Raw genomic sequence first — 17671 nt, forward strand, 5'->3', positions numbered from 1 at the left:
AACACATACACTTCAAACTAATTCAAAATCAATTTGATTATATTATATAGCTAAGTTATATAGTATTGAATTCGCAATAATTTTAACCAAACCTAATTTATCTCCAGGAATTTTTCCCGGGCGTAATCCACGCAGTATACGTGCTCCGACCGGCCAGTTTCCTACAAAAGGCCCTCTCTGAAGTTAGCAGCAAGTTGTTCAAGGAAGAGTTCAGGTTCAGGGTGCTCGTGTGTTCCACTGTGGACGAGTTGTATGAACACTTCGACAAGTCACAGCTCACACCAGACTTGGGGGGCGAGTTACAGTACTCACACTCGGAATGGATACAGCAACGGATAGTGAGTATGAGTTGAATAAAATATATAGGTGGAAAAATTTCCTCATGAGGTGTCTATATTCTGATATAGCTATATACATAGTAATCTATACATATAATAAATCTGTAGAAGGGTCAATTCTGTACATTGAAAATATTGAAAAAATAAATAGCAGGGGATGTTACTGGATCGATACCAAACCCAAATATGTGATTAAAAAAATTTTTTTGTCTGTCTGTCTGTCTGTATATGCAGACATCACGTGAAAACTAACGGTTCGATTTCGATGAAAAAATTTTTTTATAAGATGTCATTGCCAGAGACCAGAGTTACTTAAAATTGTAATAAAACATCCACGCGAAGACCGACATCCGCGCGGACGAAGTCGCGGGCGGAAGCTAGTTTGTACAATATGATGATACCCTTGCGCTCTGAATCAATGTAGATAACTGGGAACTTTCATACTGAGCTGATCGCCGTATGGAAAACTGATTTCAAGAAATTGCCAAATAAAATATAACTTATTTATACACATAATAAAGTTGAATTTGTTTCTTACAGGCGCTAGAGAAATTTTCGACTCTAATGAAGGAAATCTCGACGAAACTGGACGACTTCATGCACGAGATCGTAGATTGCGACATGGGCAATGATCCCACTCAAACCAAAGAATTGTTAGATTGTCAAGAATCTAGGTTAGTCTATTTTTGCTTTATGGCCGCCACTCAATTAACGAACATGATACCCTTGTTGTTAAATATGCTGAAGTTTTCCAACATTTGATTTGATTCGTTTAATTTTTTTTACAGTAATGGATTTAACGATTATTAATTTGACATTAGAATTAAGTATTGTAGATAGCCAATGCTCTTTTGTATTTAATAATTTGACTGATTAATTAACTTTTCATCCTCTTTATATATTCCTTTTATTTGACCCAAAAACACCTTTCCTAATCAACAGGCTTAATGTTATTGTTTATTTATTTTTTTTCAGTTATAAAACTTTAAAAACTGAACTAGCGTCGGCGACATCGCAAGGCGAAGAGTTGCTGACGCAAGTGCGAAAACCAAATCTTACATATAATATTATAAGTCACGTGGCTGCTGTGGAGAGGTAATAAAACTTATTTACAATAATAAATTAAATGTATTAAAACTAAGTATTAACATTTAGATATAGGATCATATAGGTCTCGTAAGTTTAGGTATCTTTATCTCTCTAAAACAGTTTAAAAATTAAAATAATGAATAGTGTGTATGTTTGTAGTTAATCAAACATCGCCCTACTTATGAGGTTCGGTAATTCACAGTATTTTATTACGAAGAATTAAATTATTTTATATGAAGGATTAAGTATAAGATCAATTTGTAATTAGGTATGGATTTTAATTTCAAAGATATTTTTTGTTAATAAAATATTTTAGACCTACCAAATTTTTTACACCCTAGATATTATAAAGTGATTTAAAACAGTTGTGTATTAACTGCGTTAACAAATAAAAAAATGTCCAATTGTTTGAACCAAGTTTGAACAATATTTTATGAATTTATTATCGTAGCACTAACGCCATCTATCGCAAATTACACAAATTACGCTTATATACAAAATGTTCTTAATTTATACCATTATTTCTAAAAATTGTTTTTAACTAATTACTCTGTTGCAGGCTACTTGTACAACTTGAAGAGACTGAAAAACAATTTGATAATTTCTGGAAGAAACATTCAATGAAATTAAACCATTGGCTGAAATTTAGAACATTTTTATTAAATTTTAAACAAATGCAGGTAACTTTATTTTATCCTTAATTATACATTTTATTTATTATTATAATATAATTAACTACATGCACTCATCATGGCTTTAAGATCGTATCGGTTTGAATTGAAAATGTGCTGGTTGTTTATTTTTATGTCGAAAATCAAACATTGGTGTTTTTGGAGAACACATTATTCTACGCGAATCTTCTACTTCTTTCATGGGTCTAAAGACAAAAGGTTCAGATGGTACTCTGTTCACAACTAATTCCGATATATCCATGCACTTTTCCTGATTAATAACACTTATTTCTTCAAAATTATTCGTTCTAATATCTCTCCGTTTATGTGAATCCAATTCAAATGTTAGTTTTTGCAGTTTTCTCGTTTTATCTTCTAATTTTGCGGTCAATTCTTCTGCTTGTTTCTTTTTCTTGTTAAAATCTGTTTGCAGTGACGCTATTTTTCGTTTACAAGTTTCTAGCTCGGCTTTGAGTTTCTGTGTATTTATATTATTGATTTCTTCTAAGCATTGTAACTTTTCTTTTGAATGCTTAGCTAAACTTTCTTGATACAAAGCTTCTTGTTCTACTTGATAGGACCAAAACGACATTGCTCGCATTGCAACATCCATAATAGTGTCTGGTTTTAAACCCGCCAATACAATTGACTTGAATGTTTCGCTTGGTTTAAGATCAGCTTGAATTACGTCGAACTTATCACGTAACTCGTTTCCACACGCGGGACATGTTAATGAATTCTCAGCGTTACGCTTAAATTCGCTTTTTCCGTGTTCAACGCAAAAAGCATGTGAACATGTTGTTACCCACGCTTGGCTAGATAGTGATCTTCTGCACTTACGAAAATTACATATAATGTCTAACGTCATCTTTTCACAGTTTTTTAATTTATATTAATTGTATCAATAATTAAAAATTAATATCGCCATTTTAGGTTAATTTGACAAACGTCTCTGTGTACACTTTTTGACACATTATTTTTTTTAAATAGTTGCAACTGTAGCAATGGAAATGTCAAGACAGGCGGGGTGCCTCTTCAAAAAAGTTTTTATGTATATGAATTACGAAAATTTGTATTTTCACAGGCGACTTTAGATACACATTTAAAGACAGCATGCGATATGACTGAAGTGGGAGAAACTGCAAATAGGGTCGACGGTCTTCTAGAAGAGGCTAGTGAATTTGAAAAATTATGTAACTGTGATCTCGATGCCGCATCATTAGTAATTGATGAGGGTATGTATAACTTTATTAGCATTAAAGCAATACTATTTATTTTAAAACTGTTTAAGAATAATTTACCCTTTGAATATATTTTCAGGTGAAAAATTAATGCAAGATCCTTTAAGTTCATTGGACCATATAGAATCGAAGTGTGAAGAATTAAGACGAACTAGCGCTTTACTAATCGATAAAATACAAAAACGAAATTTACTTTTAACAAAAGCAAGAGAGCTTATGGATAGAATAGATAAGGTAAATTTAATTAATAACTTAAAAATTATCATTCATTTATGTTTTATGTTTTTTAGATTCTGTGATAAAGTAAAGATAGATTTATTATCTTATTATTTTTCACTATCAAATTCGATTTGAAATTTATTATCTGCAATTAAATTATTAAAAAACTGCAAAAAAATAACGAATATCAAGACCATATTTTCACTGGCAACTAGAAAGAAAAAAAAAAAGACGACGCAATGTTCTAATTTCAAAAAAAAAAATTTCGAATATTCTAGTTTGTTCTTATTTTAGGCAAACGAGTGGTGCACAACAGGAGTAGAAATATTAGCAGGAGAAGGAGGACTTATAGCTGTAGATAAGTTATTAGAAGACGCAAAAAGCTTTGGGCTTACGTCACCCGATGAATTCAGAGACATGCTTATGCAGACTGCAACGCAAGAAACTAGAGCGCTTGTTACACAGGTAAAATAGAATTATTTCAATGAATTAGAGTAATTTCTGATCGTCAATGAATTTTATTTTAACAACTCTCAAAGATAATGAGGTAATGAATTAGCGATAACCAACACCACCTAATAAATTAATATTAATATTAATATTAATTTATTTAGTATTAAAATGAAGTCACTTTCTTTTGCAAAAAAGTTCGTAAGATTTGAGTTTTAATTATTGTAGAAATCGATTAACAATATTAAAGTATTGGTATTTATTTTTGCGATAAAAAAAAATTAAAAATTACTATTATAATGCCCATCATATCTTCACCGAGGAACACAGACAATATTAAAATACTTATATATTTTTTAATCCCGGTTACCTAGGAGTCGCCGGGACTCTGTGCTTGTCTGTCAAATGAAATGACTACAAGCATTACCCCAAATCGTATCATACTAATCGAAATAACATTATCAGGTGTCACAACGGGTGGAAGACGTGTGGCTGATGGTAACTGTGAAGCGTGCGACGTTACAGCGGGCGGCGGCAAAACCCGCGCGCCCCGTGCAGTCTGTACCGCCGCAGACCGCCGCGCTGCAGCTGCCCGTCGAACAGGTCAGTGAACCTTCCCGAACGTTCTAGAATGTTCTAGAACATTTCCAAAGGTGGAGGATATTGCGCTATTGGTGACTTGCAGCGGACGGCGGCAAAATCCGCGCACGCCGTGCAGTTTGTACCGCCGCTGAGCTCGTGCTGTAGCCACCCATCGAACAGGTCAGAGAACTTCCCTGGATGTTCTAGAATGTTCTAGAACATGAACTATGAAAAAACGTACGTGTGCCTTTCCGTAAGGCTATTAGAAAACTTTTATTGAATGATAAGAATGTATTTATTTTACAACGGTGTTCTAGAATTTACGATTTATTTTTATGTAAGTATATTCAATATTGGAAGAATTATAATTTTAGAAGTAGATATTTATTTTTACCAAAGAATAACTGATTAACAGAATTTCTATCATTATAACGTAAGTAATTCAACATTGAAGTAAATGTTCAACGAAAAAATACCAATAGATACCATAAAATTCTACCTCTACTCGATTCATCCAACCCTCTCAAGTATATAGATGTACCTCTCAAGTACATAGTTTCAATGATGGGCTCTGTCATCAGAATGCGCTCATAAATATTCAAAGTGAGTTTGTCACGCTTAATTCGGCGTTTCAAGAGCGTCTAGTGAGTACGGGTATGGCATAATAATCGTGTAGATGAAAGTGCACCTTATATAGAGTGCTATACGACTAATAATTGTCCTTTAAAGGGTCATAGGTTTCAGTTTTAACCAATGCGCAATAGTGAATAGTGTACAGGATCAGATTACTAGTCATTTTATTTCTAATATGAATCAATTCACGGAGGTGCAATTACAATCATAAATAATTAGTAAACATATTGTACGTAATTCGAAAATCGATGTCTAAGGATTTAAATGCAACAATAAACAATAAATAAACTAAACTAATAGAGTATTTGTGAAATAGCATAATAAAACAGGATTAAACTCGACATGTTAATTATTGACCTATCGATCTTTAATACATATTAGATTTGTGCAAATTGAATACGATGGCTATTATTCTTTTAAAATATTAATTCTTTATTTTATGAAATACTGACCTCAATTGCATCATTAATGTCTTTTACTTAATCATTTTTTGCAATTCAATCGTAAAAATTGGAATTGTTATATTTTATATCTAATTTATTGTGAGATGAGTTTCACAAATATTTCTTAATTCTTAATATCAGTTAATTAGTGTTACGATTTCTTAAACAACATTTTGAATTTTTGAAATCACCTCAAAACTTCAATCTCTAATAGCATCGTTATAAAAAAAGTTCAGTCATGTGTTTTCATTTAATAATAAAATAAATCGAATGATTATAATAAAATACATACAAGTTAGTGTGAATTAATAAAAAAACTTGTATACCTAACAACTTAACAAGCATTAACGACGCAAAAAATTACAAACACTAGTTTGTATATTGTGTTGTTTTTATTATTGTTTACTAGCTTTACATAAGACATGTTAACACACATGATACTAAATATCAAGAATTGTATCATCGTGCGAATATATATGCTAATCATTGCGTCATTAACGAAACCAAAAACATAAAACCAAGTATATTAGATCGTGTGGCAAAAACCAGTGTCCGGTGTGGAAAGTATGCGAAAGTGGAGGTCACGAATAGATATGCTTTCACGGTTCATGAGGATCTTATATATCTATACAAATATTATAAAGAGGAAAGGTTTGATTTTTTGTTTGTTTGTTTGTTTGTATGAATTGAATAGGCTCCGAAACTACTTGGCAGATTTGAAAAATTCTTTCACCATTCGAAAGCTACATTATCCACGAGTAACATAGGCTAGGTTTTATCCCTGAAATCCCACGGGAACGGGAACTATGCGGGTTTTTCTTTGAAAACGCGGGCGAAGCCGCGGGCGGAAAGCTAGTATCTATATATATTTTTTTGGTCATTAATTTACATCGAAACAATAGAATAGGATTACGAGAGAAGCTTTTTTTAACTATCGAGTAACTGTTTAAGCGCTATCTAATTGAAAGTGTTTTTAAGATAATAAAATATGGTGAAAATAGAAAATATTATATCGCAGAATAATTTAAAGTATTAAAATAAATTTACGGTTATTTCTGTTTGTGCTAAAGTTAGTCTTAGTATCAAACAGTTATTTGCATTCTCAGTTCTCGTATAGACTTGTGATTCCGTACAATTTGATAGGATATTATAAATTATTCTAATCAACTTATCATCATACGTCATGCTCTTCCGTTCCCATAATATTACGAGTCGAATTACAACTAAATTCATATAATACCTATATCGCCTTTTTTCTCATGTTATGTTGTTTTATCTATGCTTATTTTTATAAACATCACGCAAGATGGTGATTTTCTTTCAATTTCTCACAGACCTTTTTAGTAAAATTCTCCACCTAGTATCTTTTCTTGAAACATTGCACGGAGACCACCAAGAAGGCCATCAGATACACAGCAATATTTATTATTTATACATACTTTAAATATATGCATAACTTTCATAACACGCATGAGTTATGACGTGATTGCATGCTCGACCATGTGCGGATCGTTTTGAAGGTGTACTATGTACCTAGTTTGTAGCCCTTACCACGTCTATTGAATATTAATACTCATTTTTTTCTGGCATTTGATTGACTCGATGGTTTCTATATTCGATGTTCTATAACTTACATATAGGTCTGATAACTGATTACATTTCTTTTACACGCATTTGTGGTGGTGTTATATTATTTCAATGCGTATTTATAAGGAAGATTAAAAAATATATAGGTACTACAAAAACATGAATATACGCTTTCATACGAGAATCTTCCGGTTTTCTTGGGATTGCCGATTAAAAATAATATATGATGATTAAGGATAATATATTAAACACACAGTTTCGACGGAACTTTACCTAAATAGAAATCGAATTTAAACATTAAGCGATAAAAATTGTCGTTGGTATTTTGTCTATTGCTGCTAATTTCCTAGTTAGAAAGTAAAAAGTAACCAGTTTATATAAGCAATAGTTGAGTAACACACTTTTTAGGGCTACATTGCAGGAAGGTGGTTAATAACGATCAGGTTTATTGATAACTAGTCGGTCCTTTAGGGCAAGTCCATGACCAGGTAACTTCCTAGGAGATTGGCATTTGGTGCGTGCTGATCTGTTATGTGTGTAGGAAGTATCTGTGATTTAAATGATTTGGCGATATTTGGTGTTAATGACGGAAGTCTAGATGTAGGAAGCATCTAGAATCTAGATGTACACATAAGTATTAAGCTGCTTCCGTTCTTCAAAAGTTACAAAATATATTTTTAATTAATTTTATTTTGTGTGATTTAAGTTTATTAACATAAATTAAAAAACTTCCCAAAAGGTCAATGAATTTTGGCTCTACCATGAACCATTATATAACTATATACCAAAAATAAATAAAATCTAACGGTGCCAAAAATCTCGACGGATTCCACGATGCTATTAGTTGATATTATTCAATATTACTTCACATCAGAACCACGAATGAAAACATAGCTGACACAGCGGAACTAAGTTCGGGCGATACCAGTATGGATCACATTATATAGTGCTAGTGAAAGTGATCACACATAATCGTAGGGCGCGGTGTAATATCCGTGACGACACATCGGATGTTAGCTCTATATCTCTAATTGTTACCTATTTGAGTTTCGCTTCAGTAGTCTGTGTTTAGTTCTAGCGATCGACGACCTTCCGGATCCTTTCTTTTCCATAACAATAACTATTACCGCCTGATCCCTGATGAAACGCATTTATCGCTAAAAACTTGTTTGAGCATATAAAACGATTTCTATTTTTTACAGTAAAAATAATCCGGTTTATTTACTTAATGAGTTTATACATGAAAATACAAATAGATTAATAATATGGCTTGTAAATGTATTATTAATTAATACAATAGTCGTTAAACGATTTGCTATGTGAATCAAGAAGGTAAAGCTAAAATTAAATGTTCGTCATCTATTCAAAATATCAAAGAGAGGATGAAAGCTTTTATGTCAGTTAAACATTGTTATAAATTCGAAAAGGAAACATTCGCAATGAAGATATTACTATGAAATAAACGAGGCAGCTGCGAGTTGCGAATGATATCTAGGCCAAAGGAACAAAGGGACAGTCATTTACAATTGAATGAAGCGCCGAGAAAATTCAATTGGAATCACGGACGGTGTCACCAGAGCTTGTTAGATATTCTTATGAAATATAAAATCAGCTGGCGGCAATTTTAAATATTCCTTTCCGGAAAATGGTGTGACATACTTCCTAATAATTATTACTACCGTTGACCTGGCATACTATGTGTTCAACTAATACTATAATAATTAATGTAACTATGTTATTTAAATATATTACGCGATGTTACATACCATAAAGCATCATAGTTTAAATAGAATTGTTGAAATAATGTTAATAACTAGGCGCAACCTCTCGGGGCTTACTTCCCGTTTTGAGGAATGCATGATCAAGGTTATATGAACGGACCTCTTTATCTACACAACTGTTTTGAATAATAATTTAATATTTTTCCTTTGTAAAACACTGCTTGCTTTAGGGCAATTCTACGTTGTTTATCTGTAGGCGGTTTGTAGGCAGTATAATAACCGAAAAACAGTTTTTAATCTGGACAATCAATGGACGTTTCATAAATGGAGATAGCAAGTAATCTTGTTGTTCTCGAAATGTAAGCTCGTTATTTTCCATATTAACAAAGTATTAGACGATTAAATCCGTATACAATATACATACACAACTAACATTTAAACAATTATTATAATACTTCATAGTGTTAATTTCGTAAGATGTTTTATCAATATCTATTGATATGCGCAACATCTCTTTTCCATCCTAAATAAGAAGACAAACTTAATTGTATCAACAAATATCATGCCTTCAACATTCTGCTCTCAAGGTGTCCAAGGTGAACGCAATTCGCTATCTTATCCACAGCACAGATAAACACACATTATGTCATAGCCGACAATAGCATGGAACTAACTCGTTAAATGCCGTCACACCTGCATCATGTTTCGTATCAACTAAATATTTGTTTTGTGATGGTTCAGATTATAAGAAGTTTTCACTATGAGCAGCACTATTTGTACCCACTTAATTTTTGGAAATAAAAATATTCTGCTTGTTTTTAATCGAAGACAATAGAAACAGATGTATTATTTTGTTGGTCGTTACATTTATTGTGTATAATTATTATGATTAGCATCTCCTCTATATTTTTTCAGTGTCATGTTTCTTGGGAACTCGATTAATTTATTACCAATACGCTCGCTAGCTGGCCTGAAATTAACTATCAAAACAACTTATTTCTTCAGACGACAGACAGAGAATTGACAATACTTATGTCTTCAAACAAGACATCGTTAATTAATCTTTTTTATCCGTTAACGACTACACTGTATGCAAATTCAGATAGCCACATGAACTGATGAGTGTCCCTTAACCAAAGGAAGTGTCCGCTTTACCATAGAGACAATGGTGTAGGCTCTGAACAATGGCAGCAAGAAAGGCCTATCTCACACATTTTACGGACCACTTCATGTGAAACCACCCGCTGTGGAAGCCATCAATGGCCTAAGTACTCTAGCTGTTTATTTTTTCCCGTCACATCACACGTGGCTAGTTCAAAGACTTTGTAAGTAGCAAGTTTTACTGCTCCTTTGGGGGCTCATTAGATTCTTTATAGTGTTATCTCTCTATGTACGACCAAAAACTTAAGGGGTTCCAAATTATGCATAAACCCATCAAACCAAAGAAGAAACAAAATATTTCTAAAAAATAAAGTAATGATGCCGCCATTGCCTCAAATAGGCAATTCTATGCTCAACTAACCTTAACAATCCGGTAATTAGCTACGGTTATGTCTTGGTGACTTGAACGGGATTCTACGGCAAAGTACATAATATATAACCACGCTTCATTAGCCACGAAGAACATACTGTATACTCTAACTCACCAACATTCCGCACTAACCATGACGTTTATTAGGCAACTATTTGAAATCCCAGTTGTGAAATACATACATATGCGTATGCTTAACACTTTGTTAGCAGTGATATACAAGTTTGTATTGTTTGAAAAGTAATGATACATAAAGAAGAATAGGCGATAAATGTATCATCTCATTTAATAACACTTTGTTTACATATTTTTATAGAACATTCTACACAATAATATAAAGGATAATAGGTTCACATATAATTATGTGGGTATTCACAAAAGCTCTAATAAAATGTTATAATTTATGGCAGAATATAAATTAAAGGGATCCAGATTTTTATGACAATTTGAGATTGGACTTGCATTCGACACAAACAATAAAATTTAATACAAAGCGGTCAAACATAAACCCTGGTAATATAACTATGAAGTGATAAATTACGTCTCCTTCATAAATATTAATTTTAGTCAAAATTAAATGGAATCCTTGACATAGACACAAAAAAACGTAATTAGTCGTAATACTAGGTATGTATACTTATTTTTGAAAGTCTCAATTTGGTATTGAAACAATAATTACATAAGGCATCATGTGCTTATCATGATAATATCATCTGCATACCGTACGTCCGGTGGCTGCTTTAAGGTCCATTCGAAGGTTAAATGAAAGCAAAAATTGTTGCCCCACCGGTAATTATCATACGTGATGCCATAAACTCGTAATTCACTTTCATCTGATATGCTAATTTTTTAAGTTTGCTTGTCTATGAAACGAGTTTTATTTTTATACTTCGCCACTCTGTTACATCTTTTTATATTACACCAAAAATAACATTATACACCGATGATTTTAATATTGTGGACCTACCTCAGTATCATAAGTCTTTAAAGTTAAATATTCGTAGGTTCCTGTTAATAACACAGCAACTTCTATTCCTTTTAGGAATCAATTTTCAAAAATGTTGGTGGAATGGTAAAGGGGACTTAAAATGGGACTTTTAAGAAAAAATGGGACCTTCATAATTTTTTTCTTTTTATTAACATTTTTTATATAGAGCTCAAGCTCTATGTTAAATGTTAGAGTTTATTTGTAACTCATATATTTAGTAGATTTCTACTTCATTCACAAGTAAAGCAAGGGTCTACTAATATAGAAGTAGTTTTGAAACTTAATGCAAATGACGTTGCGAAGCCAGCGGTCTACCTTCGGTTAGTTGACTTGTACTTCAATTAATATTATAACAATATCACCTTCAATATTATGTAGTCTTGGTATGCAGCTTTTACAAGAAATCCTTGTATATTACCTGCTGTTACCTGCTCATTACTATGCTTGTAATTAAACGTTATACGTAAATAAAAATAAATATTTTGTATTTTTTATAGATTGAGAATAAAATACGTGATATGCGTTTTAAAAGCGATATAATTTTTTCCAATACTTAGCTATATTTCATGCCTATTTATTCCATCTTTTAAATATTATTTCAATCAAAATCAAAATGATGTATGAAATTTAAATACAAAAAGCTATAACCTACGTTAGTTCGTAACTACATGAAAATCATGAAATATACTCCATTTTATACCATTAAAAAGAAAGACGAGAGACGAAGCAAGTATCAACTATTTAGTTATTACAATCTTATTGAGAACAGGTTTGATTTTCTTCTCACATTTACACATTTCAAAATCAAATTCAAACTTGACTTTTAATATCACGGTCGCAAACTGAATTAGGAAGGGTGTGGGCGAACCACATTTCGTTATATTAGTTGTTGGCCGAGTATGTCCATTACAGCTGTGTCCATTATATTTGCCAAACTTGGAAGAAGACATAAACGCAACTCGATAAAAGCCATTTGATTATTCCTACGCGTTATGATACTAGTTGGAACTTGGAATATAGCATAAACTGCGCGCCTATGATTTGAATGTCTTCAAAACGGAATGTGCAACTTGCTGACCTAGGTATTTATGTGATATAGTACATACGTAAGTAGTGTATGTATATTTCAAGATATAATTATCTGTAAGTAGTGAAAAAAGTCTTAATTCCTTGATACGAAGTTGTTGTTGTATCAGACACGACTAAATTAACACTAATCACATCATCATGTATTTTCATTTATTTTATTTTCCCGACGTTTCCCACACTTTGCAGCGAGCCTAGCGTGGTCACGGAGAGACACCTTAAAAATCTTTAATTTCTAAATGTATAGTGCTCGTGTAAATTCAAACACTAGAAAATACTATGTTTAAGCTTATGTTGAACCGAAAAAGCTGCCGAACCAGTCTTATTGAATTTTAGCAGGAAGAGATAAGTTAACCATTGCCAATTAGAATGGGTTATATTGTCTTACACAAACAGAACCTTCGTGTTTGAGAAAATAAATACATATTTGAATGGGTCATAATATTATAGCTGTTAAGAATGTTAGAGTATTATAATATTATAAAAATCGTACAAAATTTACAATAAACACCAATGTTAATTAATTAACGACCATGTTCAACTTAAAATTTACGTAGGTATGTATTTTAATTTAGAAAACGGTTACCTTTTATAAAGATTAACAACCGTTACTAACTGTATAAATTGTACGCTATGTTCTTAAAAGTTATATAAAATGAAAGTACAGTATAATGTTTTTAAATTAAATTATTATATTTAAATCGTATGATAAAATTTCTTGTTTTATCACTGCAGTGCAAATAGTGATGTTAGTGGATTCAATAATGATTCACTCGAGTTATTGTGAAACGATTTCATTGTTTAAAATTTCCTGCAAGGGAAGTAAATTTAGCTCATACGTTAGATACGTAATTTTCATCACACACACAACATTTTGTATGTAAGGATTCATTGACCTACTGTGAAAATATTATTACACTATGTAAATATCTTTGAAATTGTATGTCATACAGTACAATAAAGTCATATGTTTATTTTTAATCGAAAGTTCAATGGCGATTGCAACTCGGACCCAGTACCTACCTAAGTACTCAGATTCAATATTGCTGCGTAACCGTGATGTGTGAGATCCACTTGAGACGTCTACCGTCAATCAACGCCCGTGGCCTAAAATTAAAGTTAAAATTATTACGATTTGATCGGATGATTTCAATTATGCTCGGATATCGAAATTGCCTATCATTCCAAATGTAAAAATTTATGTCTACGATCTCTATATATGGTTGGTTTCGTGTCAAAACAGTTTATCATGCTCTAAAATTGTAATAAATACGTATGGGTGGCTAATAAAACTGTCGTGTTTCTACAGTTCATTCTTTTTTTTTGACACAAAATATGAAATTATGTTTTATTTCTACCGTGGTACTTACATTTTATTTTTTATTTTTTTATAATGATTATAGTTTGTTATCAATAAATTATTACTTGCAAGATTCATATTCGGAACAGTACAGATTCAATAATTATTGTAGTTGATTGTGTTATTACGCGAAGTTTACGTCAACCTATTAAAATATTGTAGAGTAGACTGTCGTGTTCAATAGGTTTCATTCTATTACATTTCCTATACGACAATCGTGTTGTATTTACAATTTTATATTACGTCAATTACTATAAAGTAACTTAAAATAGGAAAGTGGTTGTACACTTAATATGGCATGCGAATATGGCGTAATGTCGCAATTACACTAGGTACGCAAACACTCCTAGTATAGCTAGCCCATTTCTCAGATCAGTGAATGTGTAAAAGCAACTTTATTATGTGAAACACGCTTCTTTGTCATTCCACTATAATGTGCATTTCCTTGTTTTGATCCATTGATAATATGTTTTATACTACTCTCTTCTTATATTATTGACTTGCTAAAGTCTTCTCTTCTACTGCATATCTTCTTATTTGAATTTGAAGAAACGCACAAAAAATATTGTTATAACTACGAATGTTACCAGTTATTTTGCATGATTACATTATGTTATTGTTGTTTAAACCGAAACCGTGTTTAGTAACTCTATACCCAAGTTAGCTGGAACAAGCTTTCATAGCCGCATTCTTCTTAGAAACTTGCGTAACAAAACCTACCCTGTGATTCTATACCGGTAATATAATCAGTAATACAATGTTTTCACCTTGTAAAGAATGCAAACATTTCGTTGTACTAAAATCTCAAAAATTCGAAAATTTTGGTATTTGCTTCGAATCGAATTTGTTCAGAACATTCAAGCGTTGGACATTCGGCCGGCTAACGTTGAATCACGGAATTGTCCTACTCTGTGTTGATTTCTCTGTTTTATTTAGAAACGAAAGTGTTATACCAGTTCCGAAGCTACGTTTGTAACTAAATGCGAAGAAACATTAGATGTATTTAATTTATGTAACAGAATACGTAGATAAAAACTGATGTGTTGACGTTATATTTTTATTGTACATGTATTTGGTTACTATGCATTCATGTTTGCCTCAGTTCATATCTACTTAGTTTTTTCTACCCAATTAAAATTATTGCGTGAAAATAGCTAGCTACAATTTGATTTATTTACCAAAAAGTTGACGTCTTGGTAATAAACATAATATATGGTTTGAAGAGAAACTGCTTAATTGAAGTATACTTTGCAATAAAGTGATTATTTACAAAACTCTTCGCTTCACTTCTATATTTACATATCAACTGTAAGTATGTGAAAACATTGACGTGTCCTGAATTATGCATTCGTTTAAAAATCAATCGTGTTTTATTTGTTTGCGAATCGCGGAAGAAAACTCTAACACTGGTTTTCCCTATGTAATCTTAATTTAAATATACACCTATACCATTTCATTCTGTAAATATATTCAATATGCATTCACATTGCTATATTCGGAATTCACACTTGATTTAATACAAGCAGTTATAAAAATCAACATTTTTTCTTCAGTTTCAGATATTTCTCTGCCAAGAAATTATTTTGGTTGCATTTTTGTTCTGAATGAATGTGGTTCGAGTTTTATTTCTATCTTATACATATATCTAATAAATCTGTAGAAGGGTCAATTCTGTACATTGAAAATATTGAAAAAATAAATAGCAGGGGGTGTTACTGGATCGTTACCAAACCCAAATATGTGATTAAAAAAATTTTTGTCCGTCTGTCTGTCTGTATGTGAAGACATCAAAACTACCGGTTCGATTTCGATGAAACTTGGTATAATTATACCTTATTATCCTGGGCGTAAAATAGGATACTTTTTATCCTGGAAAAATACGTAAGTAGAAAAATAATTAATCTTAATTTTTCAGTTTTATCCATAGACGTTGTTCTGTAGAACCGCGAACACACGTTGCGTATTATTATTATTATAGGCCTAGCCGTATTTGGGTCCAATAGATATTTATAAGATGTCATTGTCAGAGTTACTCAAAATGGAGAAATAAACCATCCACGCGAAGACCGACATCCGCGCGGACGGAGTCGCGGGCGGAAGCTAGTCCTAAAATAAATCTGAAAGTGCATCTTTATTGACATACTTACTTTGTTGTAAAATTAAAATTTTCAAATAAGAGTAGGTATGTTGTTAGATGGATAAGATTAGGAATATTTATTTTTAATATTATTTTAACTTTGCCTATAGTTACTATTTTTAGGCTTAGTACTTTTTATCAATCTGTGCCTATCTGAAGCTAAGTATAACATCATTATTATTATGACTGGTCGTTCGCATCTCGTCCACACGTTCGTAGTACGAGAAGAATGCGGGTTTGTCACGGATATTTGTCAACAAAGCATTATATCGCATTCAATGCTCCGCTGCGTCAGTGCTTGAGACTCGGCTCGAGTATGCGTATCACTAACATTTGAACTGTGATGCGATCGACAGTGATTAATTAAGAGTGCCATGGAAATTGATCTTAATTCAACACGTAATTACTGTGAAATATATAATTTTAAACATTGTAAAAGAATTGGTATCGTACTGTTTACGAGGTCTAATTAATCCGCGCTGTTTTATTTTTATAAACTACCATTTTAATATTTTCACTTAATTATTGCGGTATACATTTTGAGCTTACTAGGCCCGGCCGGCGAGGATTTCCTACTTGACTAAAGGCGTGTGCGGGTCCGCATACGTGCGTCTCGACTCTTGCCTCTCGGGCTATAGAGCAAGCAGTCTGTCCGATGAGCCGTAGAGTGGCGGTCCTGCCGCCACGCTCGCGCGACCTACACGCAACTCCTGCGAGCCTAGTACTTTTTTAAAGCGCGCATCGCCTCGAGCTTTTGCTGAGCTTTTGAATTTATTGCGTAAAAATTTTGTGTTTGTGGAACAGAGTGTTATGTTTCTGGATTGATTGTGTTATTGAAAGTTAGTGGGTCAGATTGTCCTGATGAAGCGTTCGACGTGGGTAGAGGTGGAAACCGGCGGCCGGTTAGGCTGCAACGGGGAAATATTTTGGAGCGAATGTCCCGAGTGTGATTGCGCCTACTGCAACCCCGACTACGTTTGCGTTTGCAGTGATAAGGTACTGACGATTCTCGAATTAAGCTCGTTTATGAAATTTTTATAGGATTATCGATGTGTGTCAATTTATTTGATAATTTTGATGTCGGGGACTAAAAACTTCCTTTGTGTCGTTTTCAGCTGATAAGAATCTGTGCGTTTTATCACCCAGTACGTACAAATATTTGCTTTCACAAAATTCAAGGTCCAACGACCTTTCAGACACTGATAACGTGAAATAGAGTTTTTTAAGATATACTAGACTATGTAAATGGTGCATCAATTTAAAGGTGCGTACACAATAATTTTGCTTTAACTTAATTTATTGTTATAAGCTACGCGACGCTACTAATAGTAATTTATCATAACGATTTAATTCAAAGTCTTTGTTCTATGTCGTCGGTAAGACAATAGATCAGTGTCGAGCTTTCTATTAGGTACAAGCTTAGAATAAATTTACTTCATCAAGGTTTTGCTAAATATTTTGACAAAGCATTTCCCTTCCTTACTGCTCGCCCCAAAAACCCCAATTCTTTAATACCACTCGCGAATAATAATCTACTTTCGTTCGTACTATTCAATAAAATTACCTTTGAATGGAGTGATGCGATTCTGATGACT

General features: G+C 32.5%; 2 protein-coding genes across 11 annotated transcripts in view; one reads left to right on the forward strand and one right to left on the reverse strand.

Annotated features, from left to right (window-relative positions):
• The window catches only part of LOC123691416 (guanine nucleotide exchange factor DBS-like), a 73773-nt gene that overhangs the window by 29353 nt on the left and 26749 nt on the right, over positions 1–17671 (forward strand). For all 10 annotated transcript variants that reach the window (XR_006751397.1, XR_006751399.1, XM_045635799.1 and 7 more), the window contains exons 4-11: positions 108–338; positions 879–1012; positions 1314–1433; positions 1987–2107; positions 3183–3333; positions 3419–3573; positions 3853–4023; positions 4474–4611. Coding sequence is in view for 8 of the 10 variants with exons in the window: in XM_045635799.1 (XP_045491755.1) it covers positions 108–338; positions 879–1012; positions 1314–1433; positions 1987–2107; positions 3183–3333; positions 3419–3573; positions 3853–4023; positions 4474–4611 (1221 nt within the window). In the remaining 2 variants the exon portion in view is untranslated. The remainder of the gene's footprint in view (positions 1–107; positions 339–878; positions 1013–1313; positions 1434–1986; positions 2108–3182; positions 3334–3418; positions 3574–3852; positions 4024–4473; positions 4612–17671) is intronic.
• Positions 2173–2966, reverse strand: LOC123692087 (E3 ubiquitin-protein ligase CCNB1IP1-like). The gene has a single exon (XM_045636726.1). The coding sequence runs from the start codon at positions 2964–2966 to the stop codon at positions 2184–2186; it is 783 nt and encodes a 260-aa protein (XP_045492682.1). The 3' UTR covers positions 2173–2183.

The sequence above is a fragment of the Colias croceus genome, chromosome 1 (assembly GCF_905220415.1).
Source record: "Colias croceus chromosome 1, ilColCroc2.1".
Taxonomy (NCBI): Eukaryota; Metazoa; Arthropoda; class Insecta; order Lepidoptera; family Pieridae; genus Colias; species Colias croceus.